The following is a 17,528-nucleotide window of genomic DNA, read 5'->3' on the forward strand; positions in this document are numbered from 1 at the left end:
ACTGAAGTACTCACGCGGCATCTGTTTGCAGAGGATTCAGGTACCGCCCTTGTTCTAAATTTAATCTATAAACTTCCGAGCTGCAAGTGACAAAGAGTCTGGTAAACCACAAGCATTTTCCTGTGCGGAAGTACTTGAGCAGCACACGCACAGTTCACTCACTCACTTCTCTTTAAAAGCTGATAAAAACTCACTCTAAATACATACTTTGTTCACAATTTGCCACATCCTGTTGGTTAAGAGCTGAGACTCTTGCAGGAACTCCAGCTCAGTTCTCAGCACTCTCTCATACTGCTCACAACCATCTGTAACCCAGTTCCAGGGGAATCTCCCCATGGCCCAGCACTGGGGCTAGTGGGGTGTGCTGCCGTGCCTGAGGATCTTAACCAGGTCCTCATGCTCGCAGAGAAAGAACTTTACCTACCAAACCATGTCCCCAGCCTCCCCCCCCCCCCCCCCCCCCCCCCCCGTTAGGTTTGAATAACTACATATGGCATTAGTGACAAAATGGCCCACAGAGAAATTCATCATTGATTCTAAACAAGCTTGAAACAGGAACTATAAACTTGGGAGGTAAAGAGAAAGGTGAGGAATATAAACAAGCAACAGTATCTCATCAACTGTAGCAATTGGGCTTTCCTGTGAGACTTGTATGAGTTCCAGCTTAAATGCTTGACATGTGAATATTTTAAAGTCAGAAAAGATCATATTAAGCCAAAGAGCAGGTGCTAAAACATTACAATAGCCAGGCAGTGATGACCAAGCCTTTAGTCCCAGCAATCAGGAGGCAGACCCAAGCAGATCTCTGTGAGTTTGGGCCAGCCTTTTCTACAGAGTGGGTCTACAGGACAGCTAGGGTTACACAGAGAAACCTTGTCTTAAAAAAATAAAACAAAAACAAACACCATTATAGTAATACCACCTACTAGAAACTACATATCAACACACAGACTAATCCCTTCTTCTAAGTTGATTCCCTTTCACAGTAATGACACATCACTTTCTTGATTAAGGAGACTTAAACGGATAAAGTTTACAAGTAACCTAAGAAGCTGTGTGGGAGGTGGAAAGGAGAAAGCAAAACAATCTGATCAGTACCTCGCCCCTACGAAGTACAAGTCACAGGATGGATAGTGGTAAGAGAAGTCTCGGCCGAACTTGGGAATTCTGGTTTTGTAGTAGAAACCTGATTGTGAGTGAAATTCAATATATCTGTCGTTATGTAAGAAGACAATCTGAAAAGTAAACAATCAAAGTTAGTTTGCTTGCCTTTCATCATCACTATCCAGGCAAGAGAAATTCTCATCTCTCCCCCGGTCACTCTCTCTATGAATACGCAGATACACACATGCACTTTTAGCATGCGACAGAGGTGTGTATGAAAAGTTTACATAGAATTTAAATGCAAATCAGTACTAGAAAAAATAAGTTAAAACATCACCATACCAAAATCCTAGATAAAAAGCTAGTACAGATGAAAGGATAATTTCTACTTCATAGATATGAAGCCAGAGAAGAAATCTCTGTTAGCTATGAAATTCAACTTTCTCCCAAGATGACATTTGACATTAAAAAAAAAGTTAATTTGTTGTTGTTGTTGTTGAATTGGTTTTAACTGGTGAATATTAAAGGGCACAATACTGAAAATGAGCATAAGAAGTCAAAGATGGACTGATTAGGAAAAGGAAAAAAGTCTACTCAGTTGTGCTTAGACCTGTACCAGAGCATGCCACAACCTCTTGCTGAGTTACAAGAACTGAACAAACTGATGGCTTCCTTATCTTGTGTGAACAAGGAGATGATAACCTTGTGAACATGCCTAGGCTAACGTCAATATCAAAACCACAGATCAAGACCAGAAGATGCCGAGCAAAGGGTGACTGTTAGCAACTCCTTAGAATAAAGGCAAGGCCCCATGATGCTGAGAACCAACTTGATATTAGGGTGACCGAAGGTTCTATCCCAATGTTGTTTTAAAAGATAATACACATCATACATGTGCCTGGCTAAAAATACATAGAAAATAATAAATTACCTAATATTATCCAGTGATTTTAAGTTTAATACTGGGGATATCATAAAAATATGTATTAGAAAAATAAGTTCCAGGGCTAGAGGGATGGTTCTGCCATTAAGAGCGCTTGCTGCTCTTTCAGAGGGCCTGGGTTCAGATCCCAGCATTCAGGCAGCAGCTCACAATCATCTGGGGATCTGATGCCCTCTTCTGGCCTCCAAGAGCAACTGCACACATGCGGCATCACACACACACACACACACACACACACACACACATAAATAAAAATTAAATTTATTTTTAAAAATTAAGTTCTCCTCACTCAATTCTTGAGCACAGGAAAAACAAACCAATATTACAAAACATACCTTTGAATAGTCATCTGATAAAATCTCAAAGGTGACAACTGAAAAATAATAGAAAAAAAAATTATCAACCAATGTTCTAATAAGGCCACAAATTTTGTGTGAGGATTCTAATTGGTTTTAACTGGTGAATAATTTTATACAAATGCTGTGTTTGTCTTACCTTTATATACAATAGGAAGAAAATTCCAACCAATACTAAATGGAAAGTTATTTGTTACTTTTGTCTAGATTTTTTTACAGAACTAAAGTAAATTTACAGTGATTCCTAAAAATTTTTGCCACCATTTTGCTGAGATGTTCTTACTAATTTTTAAAACTTCCAACTATCAAGTAAAGAGCAGACTTTAAAATGCTGCTTTTAAGAAGGGCACCAGGCTGGGTGCTCATGTGGTGGTGCAGCCCAGCACTCGGGAGGCAGAGGAAAGAAGATCTCTGTGAGTGTGAGGCCAGCCTGGTTTACATAACGAGTTCTCAACCAGCCATGGCTGCAGACAGAACTCTGTCTAGACAAAAACAAAAACAAAAAAAAACAAAACAAACAAACAAAAAAAACCCACAGTAACTCTTTGCCTATACAAAGCTAACGTCTACAGAAAAATGGGGTGAAACAGCTATTATTAATGGCATACCAAGTTTCTGTGTTCTCTAGAAACAAGAGTAAGACTAGGATGACAAGCTGGTGATTCTATACAACACTGTATTCCATAACTTCTTTCCTATTTATCCTAAACACGAGGCTGATAAAAGCTAAATTTTGCCATTCTAACTTACTTTCTGTATTAGATGGAATTCTGGAAATGACCCCTGTGCCCTCTACAGGGTGCCCTGGCCCTCTGGTGAGAGTATTGGTGAAGACTGTGAGACACTGACCCCTGGGATTATGTTATAGAGTGTCACCAAGGGAAAGATTCATTTAATCATGTGAATCTCATTCCTTAAAAGAGGTCTTTCAGGGCGGGGGGATAGGGAGTAGTGGTTAAAAGCACTTGTTGCTCTTCCAGAGAACCCAGGTTTAAGTCCCAGCACCCACATGTAGCTCACAACCATCTGTAATTCCAGTCCCAGGGGATCAGATGCCCTCTTCTGGTTTCCTGTGACATCCGGCACATGCATGGTATACAAATAAACATGCAGGCAAAACACCCACACACAGAAGATTAAATAAACATGCAGGCAAAACATCCCAGACACGTAAGACTTAAAAAAAAAAAAAAAAAAAGAAGGCAAGGAGGAGGAAGAGGGAAAAAGGAAGGAAGGGAAGAGAAGAAGAGGAAGAACAAAGAGAACAAGAAGAACAAGAAAAAAAAAAACAAGAACAAGAAGAGGTCTCTAGCTGGGGCAGAGGGCTGACATCCTTTATAAAACAAATGGAGTCAATTGATACCCAGCTAGAGAAAGGAGATCCCACCATCCAGTCCCATAGTGAGGCAGGAAGGCAACACCTTTACCAGGCTACAGAGGAAGACAAAGCAGCCAGTCCTGATGAGACCTGATAGGCTAGGGTCAGATGAAAAAGGGATGAGGACCTCCCCCATCAGTGGACTGGGGAAGGGCATGAGAGAAGAGAGGAGGGTAGGATTGGGAGGGGACGAGGGAGAGTGCCACAGCTGGGATACAAAGTGAATACATTGTAATAAATAAAAAAATAAATTAAAAAAAAAAAAGATAAGAGCCTCCCCCCACTGGCTGGCCCACTGAGGGCACCCCTGTGCAGAGCTAAGAGGCTGGCCAATGTGGGGTGCAGCCCGTTAAATACAGCACCATATTTTACCACTTAATCTACAGCAACCAAAACCTACTGCACAACCCATTCCTGTTTTAAAGAGCAGTGCCAACAGATAAATATGAAAAGCTTTCTACAAGCTCAGGGATAGCCTCTTACCTTCTGAATCCAAGCACCTTTCAAACTTCAGGGATAACTGATAGGTGTCATAACACCGGACCCGAGGCTTATATGTTCCTATAAAAAAAAAAAAAAAAAAAAAGAATCAGCATGATGCAAAACTGAAGGCTACACTTTGCAGAGTCATACCCTACACAACTGCTGCATGTCCTTTCTGTCCTGACGTAAGATAGTTATCCCCAAATCAAAGAAAGGGTTTTAACAACAGCCCCACACAACATATCCCAAAGGGGACAACAAGCCATACAGAATGAAATACAAATACTTAAGAAGACTCACGGTAATTCAGTAAAAGAGGACAGAAACAATCAAACAGCTTACCAAGATGAAAAAAGATGCTTACTATTTGTGCCCTGAAAGGGTTAAAAAAATACACAAATAAACACAACCTACTTGATAATCTCCAATACCTATAAAGTATGTGATGGAAATTCACCTTGAAACTATATTTCAACTTACACAAATTGTGGACTATAGAAACCCAGCCACAAGCACACTGGCGACAGGAAGAAAATCCCCTGTAACTTCTGCCACACATGGCCACTGACAGAGCAACGCTTAAAATAAACGGCGGTTACCCGAGCCAGGAAACACGGAGCACATAAAGATGAGAAGGGATGTAGCACCAATCACAGGCTCCTAAAGTATGCTGTGCCGTCGGTTCTCGCCTTCCACCATGTGGGTTCCAGGGATGGAACTCAGGTTATCAGGCTGGGTAGCAAACACCTTTACCTGCCAAGCCACCTCAGCGGCCTCCAGAATGATACAAGTGAGTTCAAAGACAGGCAGTGAGGACTGCAGCACAGCACATATCCCAGTTCTGTAGAGATAAAGGCTGCTGCATAGGAATGGCGGGTAGAGTGAGCACAGACACAGCAACTATCTCTAAAGTGCAATTTGGGGATGCTCACATCTTATGTCCCATTCTTTGCCACACCCACTCCAGTGTCTGGTGTAGCATATCAATAGATAGCGCTACTCAGACTAAGAGATATGTGTCCTTCAGGATTATGCTCTCTGGAGGTCCCTGGCAGACCCCCCCGCCTGGCAAAGAGACGTGTTCTGAGATTTCTACGTGTTCTGAGATTTCTACGCTTTTTCGGTTGTGGTTGTGGGGCTGGATTAATGAGTTTTTTGATCTTTCTTTATGATTCCTGAAACAGCACAATAAACTATTCAAGGAAATATATTCTTGATGGATTATCAAAAGCTTTAACAAGAATAGGGCGGAAGAAAAGTAGTTTTAAAAGAAGTAATGAATTAGACTTAGTATTAAGAGCATTATAAGAATAGTGAAAAAATAATAGGCTCCTTCTTAGGAAAAAATAGCATGAGAAGTACAGCTAGCTCGAGCTTGCCCCCCTTATTGTCTTGTTCCTAGGGAAGATCATAAATCTTTAACAGGACATATGGAAGGATGGTTAACAAAGGTGTGTTTAGACTTTGGCAGGCATCTGACTTAGCTCCTGACTTTCCTCTTCATTGGTTAGCAATAATGAAACTGCATTTGAGGTTTCTTTCCCTTTGTCTGCTTTGATCAAAAGTTTTTAGGCCAAGATTTCTTGTGGGCACTCCCCTATGTTAAAATGTAAACTCTGTATTCTTGGTAAAAGTCTAAATGTTCTGGGAAGTATGCCAACTTTAAGGTGCCATTTGTAAGATCATTATAAAAATATCAGCTTGACTTTAGTAAAATCACAGCAGATTCCAAAGCCTCACTGGTCTCTGTCTGTCAATTCGCCGAAACCATGTCTTCCTGTCCAAAGCCTTGTTCTCCCGTGGACACCGGGAGCCCGAATGGGTGGTCCGTGGCATTCTTCTATAATGTTTGCATTCCATATAAATGTACCATGCTTGCCACGAAAAAGAAAACAACAACAAAAAAAGATTTTTTCAAAAATTAATTCATTATGGGAAGAGTGTAGAGGAAATACTGTTTTGTAGCATGAATCAAAAATCTATGATTTCAGTTAAAAAAGAAAAGTTTAAAAAGCAAAAAAAAAAAAAAAAAAACAAAAAACGTATCTAGCATGGTGATGCATGCCTATAATCCCAGCAGCTAGGAGGTTGAGGCAGGAGGCACATGTGCCTCCCAAAGCAACAGGACAGCAAGCCCTCCCAGGGCAGAAAAGCGTGCGGACTTCGAGCCCACTGTTGGATGATGAGATCTCTGTGGTGGGTCTTAGGAAAAACTATTAGATACACAGGACCTTTGCTCCTGTTGAATTTGAGTTTGTTTTTCCTTTGTATTTCTACATGGTCTACAGGGTTTTCTTGCATTAGCTTGACTCTCAGGAGAAAGAAATGTGGCAAAAACATACATTTGAATAAAATCAGCACTCCTGTTTCCATTTCCATCATTATGTACCAGTAACAGCTAACAAGGACATGAAGGACAGACATTGTTCAGCCGCTAGCACTCAGGAAGCACTCACTATGCACTGGGTTTGGTCCCCAGCACTGAAGGGAAGGAGTCTGAATCTGGCCTGACTCTAAACTGAATGAGTCCAAAAGAAACTCTGAGGCTGCTTAGCTCATGACAGATCCATAGTCCACACATACCCTGAACCGCATCCCTCGGGTAGTCATTGCCCCATCTAGACTACATCACCAATGGTAGCCAAATTGTCTGTAGCCACAAGTCCTAGAACAGTGACAAAGAGGGAGGCAATGGCAGAAGACGGAGATGAAAGGACTAGACAAGACAGCAAGTGGCTCCCTAAACCCACTTCCTCTAAGAGTTCCAAGGAAAGGGCCAGAGAGGAGGTAAGCAGGACTCTGCACCCAACTGCATTGTCCCAGGACAGCCACCAGCTGTATACAGATAGATTTTAAGTAAAAAGCAATTAATCTTCCAGGAGTAGAGAATGATTTCATTTAAGAAAGCGTAATTTTACACTAAGCCTCTCTTGCCAGGCGTGGTGGTGCACACCTCTAATTTCTGCACTTCGGGGGCAGAGAGGCAAGTAAATCTCTGAGTTTGAGGCCAGCCTGTTCTACACAGCCAGTTCCAGGACAGCCACAGCTACATTGTGAGAACATGCCTTAAAAAATGACAAAAACAAAACCCTCCCACTTGATCTACACCCTGGAGCACTGGACACCATCATTTGGTATCTCTGGATCTAGAAGACCTGAATTAAAGGTCTAGGTTCCTTCTAGCTCTCCATAAGTGTGTCCAAACATCTCAGATCTTCTCAACCTTCTTTCCCAGTTTCTCAAAATAAAAGCAGAGGCTAAAGGGCTGGAGAGATGGCTCAGCGTTGAAGAGCACTGGCTGTTCTTCCAGAGGATCCAAGTTCAATTCCCCACACCCACAGGGCAGCTCACAACTGTCTGCAACTCTAGTTCCAGGGGATCTGGCACACTCACACAGACATACATGCAGGAAAAACATTAATGCACATAAAAATAAATAAATATTTCTTTTTTAATTTTTTTAAAAAGCTGTTTTCTGTGACCTACTCTGAAAACTCATTTAAAAAACTATGTGGACTGATAAACACAGTAAACTATACACTACAGAATCTAGGTCAGAGATAATAGGTGCTCATTTACTCCTTCTGAGTATTCCCATATGTCTGAACATGTTTATAATGAAATGCTGGGGTTAACACAGAGGGTGAACTTTCCTACCAGAGCACTTCCTGGTAGGGAACACATGCAAATCGTGACCACAAAGAACTTACCAGTTGCTAAAATATACTGTCCATCTTTTGACACCTTGATAGTAGTACACACAGTAGGCATTTCAAAGTCCTGGATAAGTTCAATTCTCCTACGAACATCTACAAAGAGAGAAGGGGGAGGGCTGAATTAGTTCAGCATGGTCATCGGGGGAAGCCAGAACATGGCACACAGGCATAGCTACCGCAGGCAGCAGAACACAACCCAAAGGCTCCCAGCCCTGAGAACGACCATAACACAGCCCTCCCAGCTTTCTGTGTAGCTCCTACCTGTTTTTTTAACAGTTTGGATCTGAAATGACTCCAGAGGCCCAAGTGTCAGAAAATCTAGTTCCTGGACTCATGTTTTAATTGGGAGATGGTAAAACTTGGGGGGGGGGGGGGGAGCAGTGAGGTCTTAGGCTACTGGGGTCATGTCCTCAAAGGAGACTATAGGACCCTCATTTGCTCCATCTCCTCTTGTTTCCTGGATTTTGAAGAGTGAGCAGGCTTTTCCACCAGGAGCTCCCACCACCATGTGCTGCCTCACCACAACAAAACCAACCGCACATGGACAGAAACCTCCAAAACCATGAGGCAAAACAAAAACTTTCCTCCTTTCGCATTGTTTATCTCAGGTACTCTGATATAGTAATGGAAAGCTGACACTTTTTTTTTTCTTTTCACTTTTTTTTGAAAGAAAGAGCATCTTCTTTAACTGAAAAGAAAAAGGCCACAATACTAATCAGAAAGTTTTAAGACCTAAGTAAAGTCAAGGAGGAACAAGGAAACACTAAACCATCACTAGTCTCAGATGCAACAAAAATCAGTGTCTTCACCTAAACATTTCTAGGCTTCAGCCTTCAAAATCTTAGGTTTATATAAGAAATTAGCATAGAACTGTTGTTTGCCTGCTAGCTCTGCCTCTCTGTGGCCAGGAGGGTCCATGCTAGAAGAAGACCTATTAATGCCTCTGTGAACCACATCACTAACACCTATTCCCCCCGCCCCTTAAAAAAATTTCTAGCAGGGTAAGGATTCTGACTGGTCGCTATCTGAATGTGACTACTGTAAACACTGCTTATCTACGTGTTTCTACCTTGTTTATAAACACAAATATTAATCAAGATTAGAAGACGGTGTGGGGGCGTGGCTCATGCTTAGCACGTGTAAGGCCCTGGGTTCAATCACTGGCACACAAAGGGAAAAAAAAATCAAAGACTGAACTACTTGAACTGCTAGACACTCCTAGACACTTATCAGTCCTGAGCAGGTCAGAAAACAGTTTCTTTCCATGAATAACCTGAGTCCATTTTGTTACACATGAGCACCCTAGAAGGGGATCAGATAAAGTCCCAATCTGTAAGCTCTAAGCAGCACGTTTCCTCCTGAGTTAAAAAATCTCATTTTCTACCTGACTTTAGTACTATATAAAGCCTATTTTTCCAAGAAGCTGGAACCCTCCCAGTGCTCGGTTTTTAGAGATTCAGCAAGAATTCAAAATCTACAAGAAGGTAAGCCTCCTTTCATCGGCAACCTCAACTGGAAAACATTTAATGGGAGTAAATTCATCAAAGCCAGTTTGATCTCACTGCTTACATCCAGACATTTTATACACCAAGATCTTCTGTTCATAAACCAAATGTTTACTGTTCTATTGCAAAACTTACAGATAATGATTCTGACACACTACCAACAAACAGTTACGGAACTGTTGGGAAAGACGGTCTTCCGGTCCTCCTTGGGCCTTTTGTGTTTCTGTGCATCTTGCTGAGTATGGCACTCCTGCAAGAGTCTGACCACTTTTACCTGAGCTATGTCTCAGGGTTACTGGAAGCTCAGAACTTTGACAGATGAAGTCATGGAAGGGCAGGCCCGTACACTGCCTGATATCAAAGCAGTAGGCTACCAGCTCTGGGATCCACCCTGAAACGTAGGCCCACTGAGTGTGTATGTCTCATCTGAGCCATGCGGAAGCCCTCCCAAGGGACTCAAAGGGCAAGTGGGACAAACATGGCATTCGTGCCATCCTTGCCATGTCATGAGCACTAGAGTCTCTGCTTCTGACGCAAGAGCCTTGCTGCCACCCATGAAACAACAAAAGGCTAACATGTTAGTGTGAAAGGGAGGGAAACTAAGTTCCACACCATCAGGAAGACAACCTCAACATCGTCAGAGAGAAGGGGTGAAATGCTTGTTTCCCACACCCCACATTCGAGAGCCAGATGGCTGGGGACACTGTCTCACAGGCAGTTGACACAGCTGGAGCACTGTGAATACTCACCGACATCCTTCTTCTGCAGTGCTCTCTTCTTCCTGTCAGAAAGCCACTACAAGAAAACAGACAAAGAACTTTAAAACACACCTAAATTGTCCTCTGCTTGCAAATTAATGTTCACTTTAGAAAATGCAAGCTTACAGGAAAGAATAAAATGGAGAATGGGACTATTCTATAATCTTTTTTTTTTCCCCCGAGTAGTCCTGGCTGTCCTAGAACTTGCTCTGTAGACAAGGCTGGCCTCAAACTCATAGAGAGCTGCTTGCCTCTGCTTCCTGAGTGCTGGGATTAAAGGTGTGTGCCGCCGCCGCCACCACCACCTGGCTAATTTCTGGACTTTTAAAAGAATATCTTTATATATACTAAACAAAATTTTGGAACAGCTGTTTTACAAATAATTAGGTATAAAACTAATCTATCTAAGCTAGGCAAATGCAAAAGCTCAAGCTGATGGGTTTTACTCTCTCTCGCTGAGACAGAGTCACATTGTGCAGCTGAGGCCCAGACTAAACACTAGCTCACAATCTTCCTGTCTCAGCCTCCCAAGCACTGGGATTATAAATGTGTCTCCTTGCCAGCTAAAATGTATCTCTTATAAAGAATGGAAACAGATATATGACTGGCCTAAAAGGTGGCCCTGGATAAGAAGTGGCGGTAATAAGCTCATTCAACTTGAAAGATTTTGTTCTATAGGCAACAACTGAATGAGCAATAATAACGAAATACTTGTCAGTTATAGTGATACTGAGTTGATGGGTCCCCAGAGTGCTTAAGGCAGTTCTTGAAGAGTCAGTCTGTCATCACAACCAGTAGGTGTCATCTTGGTATCTGGTGGGTAAGGGCCAGGGATACTGGCAAACATCTATAAAGCAATACCAGCAACAAGGAATTGTCCAAATCAAAATGTCAATAAATTTGAGGTTAAAAGCCCCCCCCCATTGAAAAAAAAATATCATTTCTTTAAAAGGCAATGCATAATGTTTACTAGACATGGCAGAATACTCTTTAGAAGTCTCCAGCCATGCAGACTCACTCAAGACCCTATGTATACACGGAGGCAGTCTGCATATACAGGATGATATTTTAGGTGGTGGGGACAGAGCTTTCCTCCTCTGCAATATGTGAACAGCCATACAGCTGTTGCTAATCTCTGTAACTGTATTTGCTCTGACTGTATTTCTGCCAGTGATATTTCAATTCAAGGATGTGACAGTAGTTTCTAAACAGTCAGCATGTCCAATTCATGTCTAACACATGAACCTAATACAGGCAGGTATCAATGCTGTGATAAAACAACATGACCAAAAGCAACTTGGGGAGGAAAGAGTTTATTTCAGCTATATTTACACATCACGGTCTATCCCTAAGGGAAGTAAGGACAGAAACTTAAAACAGGGCAGGAACCTGGAGGCAGAGGTGCAGAGGACTGGTGCAGAGGCCATGGAGGGGTGCTGCTTACTGGCTTGCTTCCCACGGCTTGCTCAGCCTGCTTTCTTATAGAACCTAGGACCACCAGCCCAGGGATGGCAATCACTGAAAAAATGCCCGACAGCTAGATCTTATAGAAGCATTTTCTCAGTTGCGGTTCTCTCCTTTCAGATGACTCTAGCTTGTGTGAAGCTGACATAAAACCTGCCAGCACAGTCAGGCAATGGTAAATTAAAGACGTATCATTAGAGCAATGAGAAGGGCGGCGGCGAGGGGACGAGGACTCACCTCAGGGAGAGACTTGCCGCAGCTGAGGCTGTAAATCTTCACCTCGTTGAGGCTGGAGACCTGCATCGCGGGCCGGAGCAGCGCGCGCAGTCACAGACCGCCGGCCACCCGAGTAATCCAGCATACAAACCCTAGGCGAACCGGCACGGCGTGCGAGAACTGGCGCCAGCTGATGATGCACTTCCGGCGCCGGAAGCGCACGCTCTGTCGGAAGCCCTGAGAGCTGGGGCGTCAGAGGGGAGCGGAGCTAGTCTGGAGAGACGTGCAGTGGCTTCTGGGGCGGAAAAAGCTAAAGCGAAAAGAAAAATCGTACGGGAAAGCATGAGGTGGGGGAGTGAGTTTGAACCCGACAGAGCATGAGACAAGTATGTGACAGGTATACGCACTTGTCGGTTTTGGAAAGTTCGTAAATTGTAACTGCTCTTTCAGTATAGTTTGCCGCTGTTGTCCACATCTGAGGACAATAGAGAGGACCTTCTCCAGTCTTCCTCTGTATGAGAAGAGGAATATGGGAGAGAGGCAGAAAGGTTAAGTAATGCTTTCTCCAAAGTCCTGTGAGCCATCACCAAATCCTTCTGGCTCCACCCGAGAATCTTTGGTAGAAGAGGTAGGCCTTGAAGCTCCTATCCTCAAGGCCCCTCAGGTCTACCTCTTGACAAGAGTGGGGTACTTTCGTCTTCATTTGTCTTTGGACCGTGGCTTACTAGTCCCTGTTGGGTTCAAGAGGACATGCACTTTTGTGTCTGCCTTTTCTTTCTGTGCAAGGCGGATCTGCTGCAGGACTTTTCTGTGCTGCTTCTCCATCAAAGCAGTGTGGCACATGCCCTGGACTCCCAGTTCTTAAGATAATGCCAGGTCGATAGCCCTATGTCTATTGCCACTCAGACCACCTCGTGCTTCAGTTGCAGGTCCCTGTCAGCACCTTTAAAACTTCAAGTTTTAAGAGCTGCTTCTACTCCTTTATGGGTCTTTCCTCTGGGAGCACTTATAGGGTGTGCCCGACAAGTCTTGACTCAGCTGGATGAAATGAGGCTAACTGCTTAGTCAGCTTGAGAACCTTTCGAAATTGGGACAGAGTACCCTCTTATGCTTGCATTCTTCCAAATTAGACTGGGGAAATTGCCAATTTTAAACTCCCTCCCACCTAAAATTCCAGTATCTGAAAGGCAGAAAGCTGACTGGCAACCCCCCAAGACCCTTCCCCCTAATGTCATCCCCTTGAGGAGTAGGATCTCAACATACAAATTTGGGGAAAGAGACACACACAGAACATAGCACTTCTTGCTGGGAACTTATTTCAGTAGTAGAGTGCTTGCCTTTGAGATTGAGGCTATGGGTGTGATCCCCAGCACACACATAAAAAGAGGAGGGGGGGGGGGAGTCATCCTGACAAAAGTCCTTCGATGCTGTATGCATGTCAGCCCTTGTTGATACTCTACAGCTTCAGGAATATGATTTTTTTTTTCCTTCAGACACATCCACTTGTCTCTCTAACAAGAACAGTACATTTGAGAGCCAGCATCTGCATACAAGAGAGCACAGGCTTTGCTTCAAAGTCAGCAAAGTCTGCACACTCACACCCCAAGGGTCTGACCTTCACACCGGAGCCTTCTGCCGAAGAAGTAGCTGAATTCAGAGTGGCTGCTCTGGTGCATGCAGCATCTAGTCTAATGAGGTACCCAGTCCCCAGGTAGCAATAAACTTGGATGGAAGACTGTGTCATTCTTGAGACTAAGAACACAGACTTCTAAGCTACACTGTTTGGGCTTTAGTGTTGGCTCTAACATGTGCTCCTGCACAATCAAGAGTTAACCCCCTGCCTCTGGTTCCTCCTTTGAAAAAAATAAGGCTTCAAACCATGCCTACTGCAACTGGTTGTTGTAAAAGTTATTGTGTTTATGCCATGAATCACTGATTCCAGAATGTCTGTCACTCAGACCAGGCTGGCCTTGAATTCAGGTATCCACCTGCCTCTGCTTCCCTAATACTGGGACTAAGTGTGTGCTACCACATCAGGCTTGAGCTGTTTAATTGTAGAATCATTTGACTAAGGCCCAGAGACGTAGTTCAAAGGGCAAAGGCGCTTGCTGCTAAGCCTAATAACCTAAGTTTGATCCCTAGGTGGGAGGAACAAGCTGAGTCAAGGTGTCCTCTGACCCCCACATATCTGTCTCCCCATTCCTTTCTAACTTAAAATGTTTTAATATGTATTGTAAAAGAACCTTTTGACTAAAGACTGTCCGATAAGAACAAGCATAAGCCAATTAGTTACATCCGTGGACTACAGTCTGGCCACAAGACTGCTGTGCATGAAGCTTTCCCAACCCCTATCTTATGATGAAATTGGTGCCTGATACTGTGGCCACATCTGAATTCATTCCTCAAAACTTGGAGAGCCTGACAACAGTCATTGCCTGTTCTGCACAGTCCAAAAAAAATGGCCTATAATAGACATACTTTGAGTTTGGGATGAGTAAGTTTATTAGGTATAAAGCAAGCAGAATTAAACAACAAATAGCAAGTAGCAGACAGAAGCATCAGATAAATGAGAAAACATCAAATTGGGTATTCAAAACACCTGGCAGAGATGACTGGAGTGGCCCAATGGGGAACAAAGTGTCACAGTATCAGAGGAGCCTCACAATGTTTGTGTACTTACAAACATCCAACAGAACTCAACTAGGGAGGGTAAGGCCATAGTCAGCTGAGTTTCCCTACTGAACTGGCATGGATGAGCTCTGGGCCTCTTTTTCCCACTGCAGCTGAGATAACAGTAATATCTGTTGAAAATATTTTACCTTGTAGCTAGCTGTTGTCAACCATACAAATTCCTTAAGATATTTTATTATTTTTTAGTTATGGTTGTGCCTGTGTATAGGTACATGGGTATGAATGCTGGTGAAGGATAGAATCTTGCAAGACTGGAGTTACAGGCACTTGTAAGCTGCCCAATGTGGGTGCTAGGAACCAAACCCAGGCCTTCCACAAGAGCAATTTGTGCTATCAATCACTGAGCCCTCTCTCCAGCCTGATACACTGTTTTTAGTTCTCTTAGGTGCTTGTTGTTTTCCTCTTCTACCCCGTTACAGAGTCAGGTGGTCAACCTGACCTGGGATAGGCAGTTTGGGTGGAGACAAGGGAGGGCCTCCTTGCTCCCAGTGTCAACTTTCAGCAAGTTTAAACAATGTTGGCAGTTTATCAGTGTAATATGCATAACACTGGTACCTCGTCACCATTTAACTCTGGTGGTCAGATCTGAGGAATTGGACCATGGTACTGTGAATGTTTAGCTTAACAAGCTTAATCAAGGTGAACACATTATGACAAAAAGATACTTGTTTGAGAACACAATTAATTTCTTGGATGATTTGGTCAGGTAGAGAAGATAATGGGGCCTACTCACAGCTTAACACTCTCCCATCACTATTACTGTAAAGAGAGGTGATAGCTAGTTATCACTGAAAGACTTATTTAAGAAAATTAATAAAGATGTAGCAAGACTGGCACTGAAGAGATAGCTGGGGTGTCAAGAGCACTAGCAGCACAATCGTGAGGACCAGGGCTTCCATCTTAGCACCTGCACAACAAACCGGATATCCTATAAATACCCATAACTCTGGTTCCAAGTGACCCAGCGCCTTCTCCTGATCTCTGTGTGCTCAAAGACCACCCACCTGCACAAACACATACCCATGCACTTAGGAAGATACATATGTAAACAGATGAAAACAAATTGAGAAATGATGTATCGAGGGTCAGAGAAAGTATTTACAAAATACACTTCTAACAAGACTAGTTAGTAGTTGAGAACTGTGAAGAGCCCTTTGGGGTGGTATAGCCTGTAATCCCAGCCCTGGGGAGGCAAAGGCAAGAAGATCATGGGTCCCCATGGCTAATTTAACTTACCAGGGAAGGCTGGAGAGATGTCTCAATAGTAAAGAGCACTTGCTCTTGCTGCTCTTCTGCTCCCAGCAACTACACATGGCAGTTCACAACTGAAACTCCAGCTCCAGGGGATCTGATGCCCTCTTATGGCCTCTATGGGCAACTATCTCAGGCACACATCTTTTCCACATAGCCAAAAATTAAAAATAAAATTAAGCCAGGTGTGGTAGCGAATGCCTTTTATCTCACCTCTCAGGAGGAAGAGGCAGTTGGGTCTCTGAGTTCAAAGCAAACTGGGTCTACAGAGTTCCAGGACAGCCAGGACTACATAGAGAAACCCTGTCTCAGGTGGGAGAAATAAATAAATATTAAATTGAAAAAAGAAAAGCCAGCCTTGATGACATAGACCCTCATAACTCAATGACTCTGTAGGCTGGAGCAGGAGAATAGCAAGTTTTAGGCCAGTCTGATATACACCATAAGTTCAAGGCCAACCTGGCCAATTTAGGGAAATACTGCCTCAATGTTGAAAAAAATTTTTTTAAATGGCAAGCCAGGCATAGTGGTACGCTGCTTTAATCCCAGCAATCAGGGAGACAGAGGCAGGTGGATCGCTGTGAACTTGAGGCCAGCCTGGTCTACAAAGTGAGTTCGGGACACCCAAGGCTATACAGCGAAACCCAGTCTCAAAAAAAAAAAAAAAAAAAATTGATGTAATCGAGTCACACACACAAAAGAATTTTATTTAAAAATTAAAAATGGCTGTAATTGGTGGCAGAACACTTGCCTAGTAGATAAGATTTTGGGCTCAAGACTGTAAAGAAAATAAATAGAACTTATAAAATCAAATCCAAACAGAACTCCAGGTACTCAATAAAAACAAAACAATCTAATAAAATATACATTAGTATTTTATGACCAATAAAAACATGCGAATGTCGGCCACATGAGTAGTCACCAGGAGAGTTGGAACCAAACAACGACTTGCACATAAATATCGGGTAGTCTAAACTAAAAAATTCTGGGCCAGTGAGAGGACTCCGTACTACTGCCAGCACAGACCACCTGGGTTCAATCCCTAGAACAAACAAGTAGAGAGAGAACTGACTCCACAGATTTGCCCTCTAACTTCCACATAACAATTACATGTATGCTTCACCTCACACGCATACATAATGCATGCACACATCACATACTTACACGCAAATAGCAATAACATTAAATATTTCTTCATTAATTTATTTATTCACTTTACATCTCCCTCCTCTCCTCCCAGGTCTATCCTCACACTTCCCTCCCCCCACCCTCCTCTCCCCTTCATGGGTACCCATCTGCCCTGGCACATGAAATCACAGCAGGACTAAGTGCATCTTCTCCCACTGAGGCCAGACAAAGCAGCCCAGCCAGGGGAAGGGATCCAGAGGCAGGCAACAGAGTCAAAGACAGCTCCTGCTCCAACTGTTAGGGAACCCACATGATAACAAGCTGCACATCATCTGATGCATATATGTAGGGCCTACGTACAGCCCATGCATGCTCTCTGCTTGGTGGTTCGACCTCTGTGAGCCCCCCTTGGCCCAGGTTTGTTTGTAGGCTGTCTTCTTTTTATTGGGAGGGGAGTTTCAAGACAGGGTATTTCTGTATGCCCTTGGCTGCCCTAGACTCACTTTGTAGACCAGGCTAGCCTCGAACTCCCAGA

At 43.3% G+C, this 17,528-nt stretch overlaps 1 protein-coding gene across 1 annotated transcript in view; it reads right to left on the reverse strand.

Moving 5' to 3' along the window:
* Positions 1-12,092, reverse strand: part of Nol10 (nucleolar protein 10) — an 85,159-nt gene extending 73,067 nt beyond the window's left edge. Inside the window, exons 1-7 of the mRNA XM_055625403.1 lie at positions 11,945-12,092; positions 10,235-10,280; positions 7,975-8,073; positions 4,265-4,342; positions 2,383-2,420; positions 1,099-1,235; positions 15-80 (exon numbers count right to left, since the gene is read on the reverse strand). Of these exons, the coding sequence (XP_055481378.1) occupies positions 15-80; positions 1,099-1,235; positions 2,383-2,420; positions 4,265-4,342; positions 7,975-8,073; positions 10,235-10,280; positions 11,945-12,010 (530 nt within the window). The 5' untranslated portion in view covers positions 12,011-12,092. The remainder of the gene's footprint in view (positions 1-14; positions 81-1,098; positions 1,236-2,382; positions 2,421-4,264; positions 4,343-7,974; positions 8,074-10,234; positions 10,281-11,944) is intronic.
* Positions 12,093-17,528: the final 5,436 nt, after the last annotated feature.

This window comes from Psammomys obesus, unplaced genomic scaffold (assembly GCF_907164565.1).
Source record: "Psammomys obesus unplaced genomic scaffold, mPsaObe1.curated_primary_1811, whole genome shotgun sequence".
NCBI classification, from domain to species: Eukaryota; Metazoa; Chordata; class Mammalia; order Rodentia; family Muridae; genus Psammomys; species Psammomys obesus.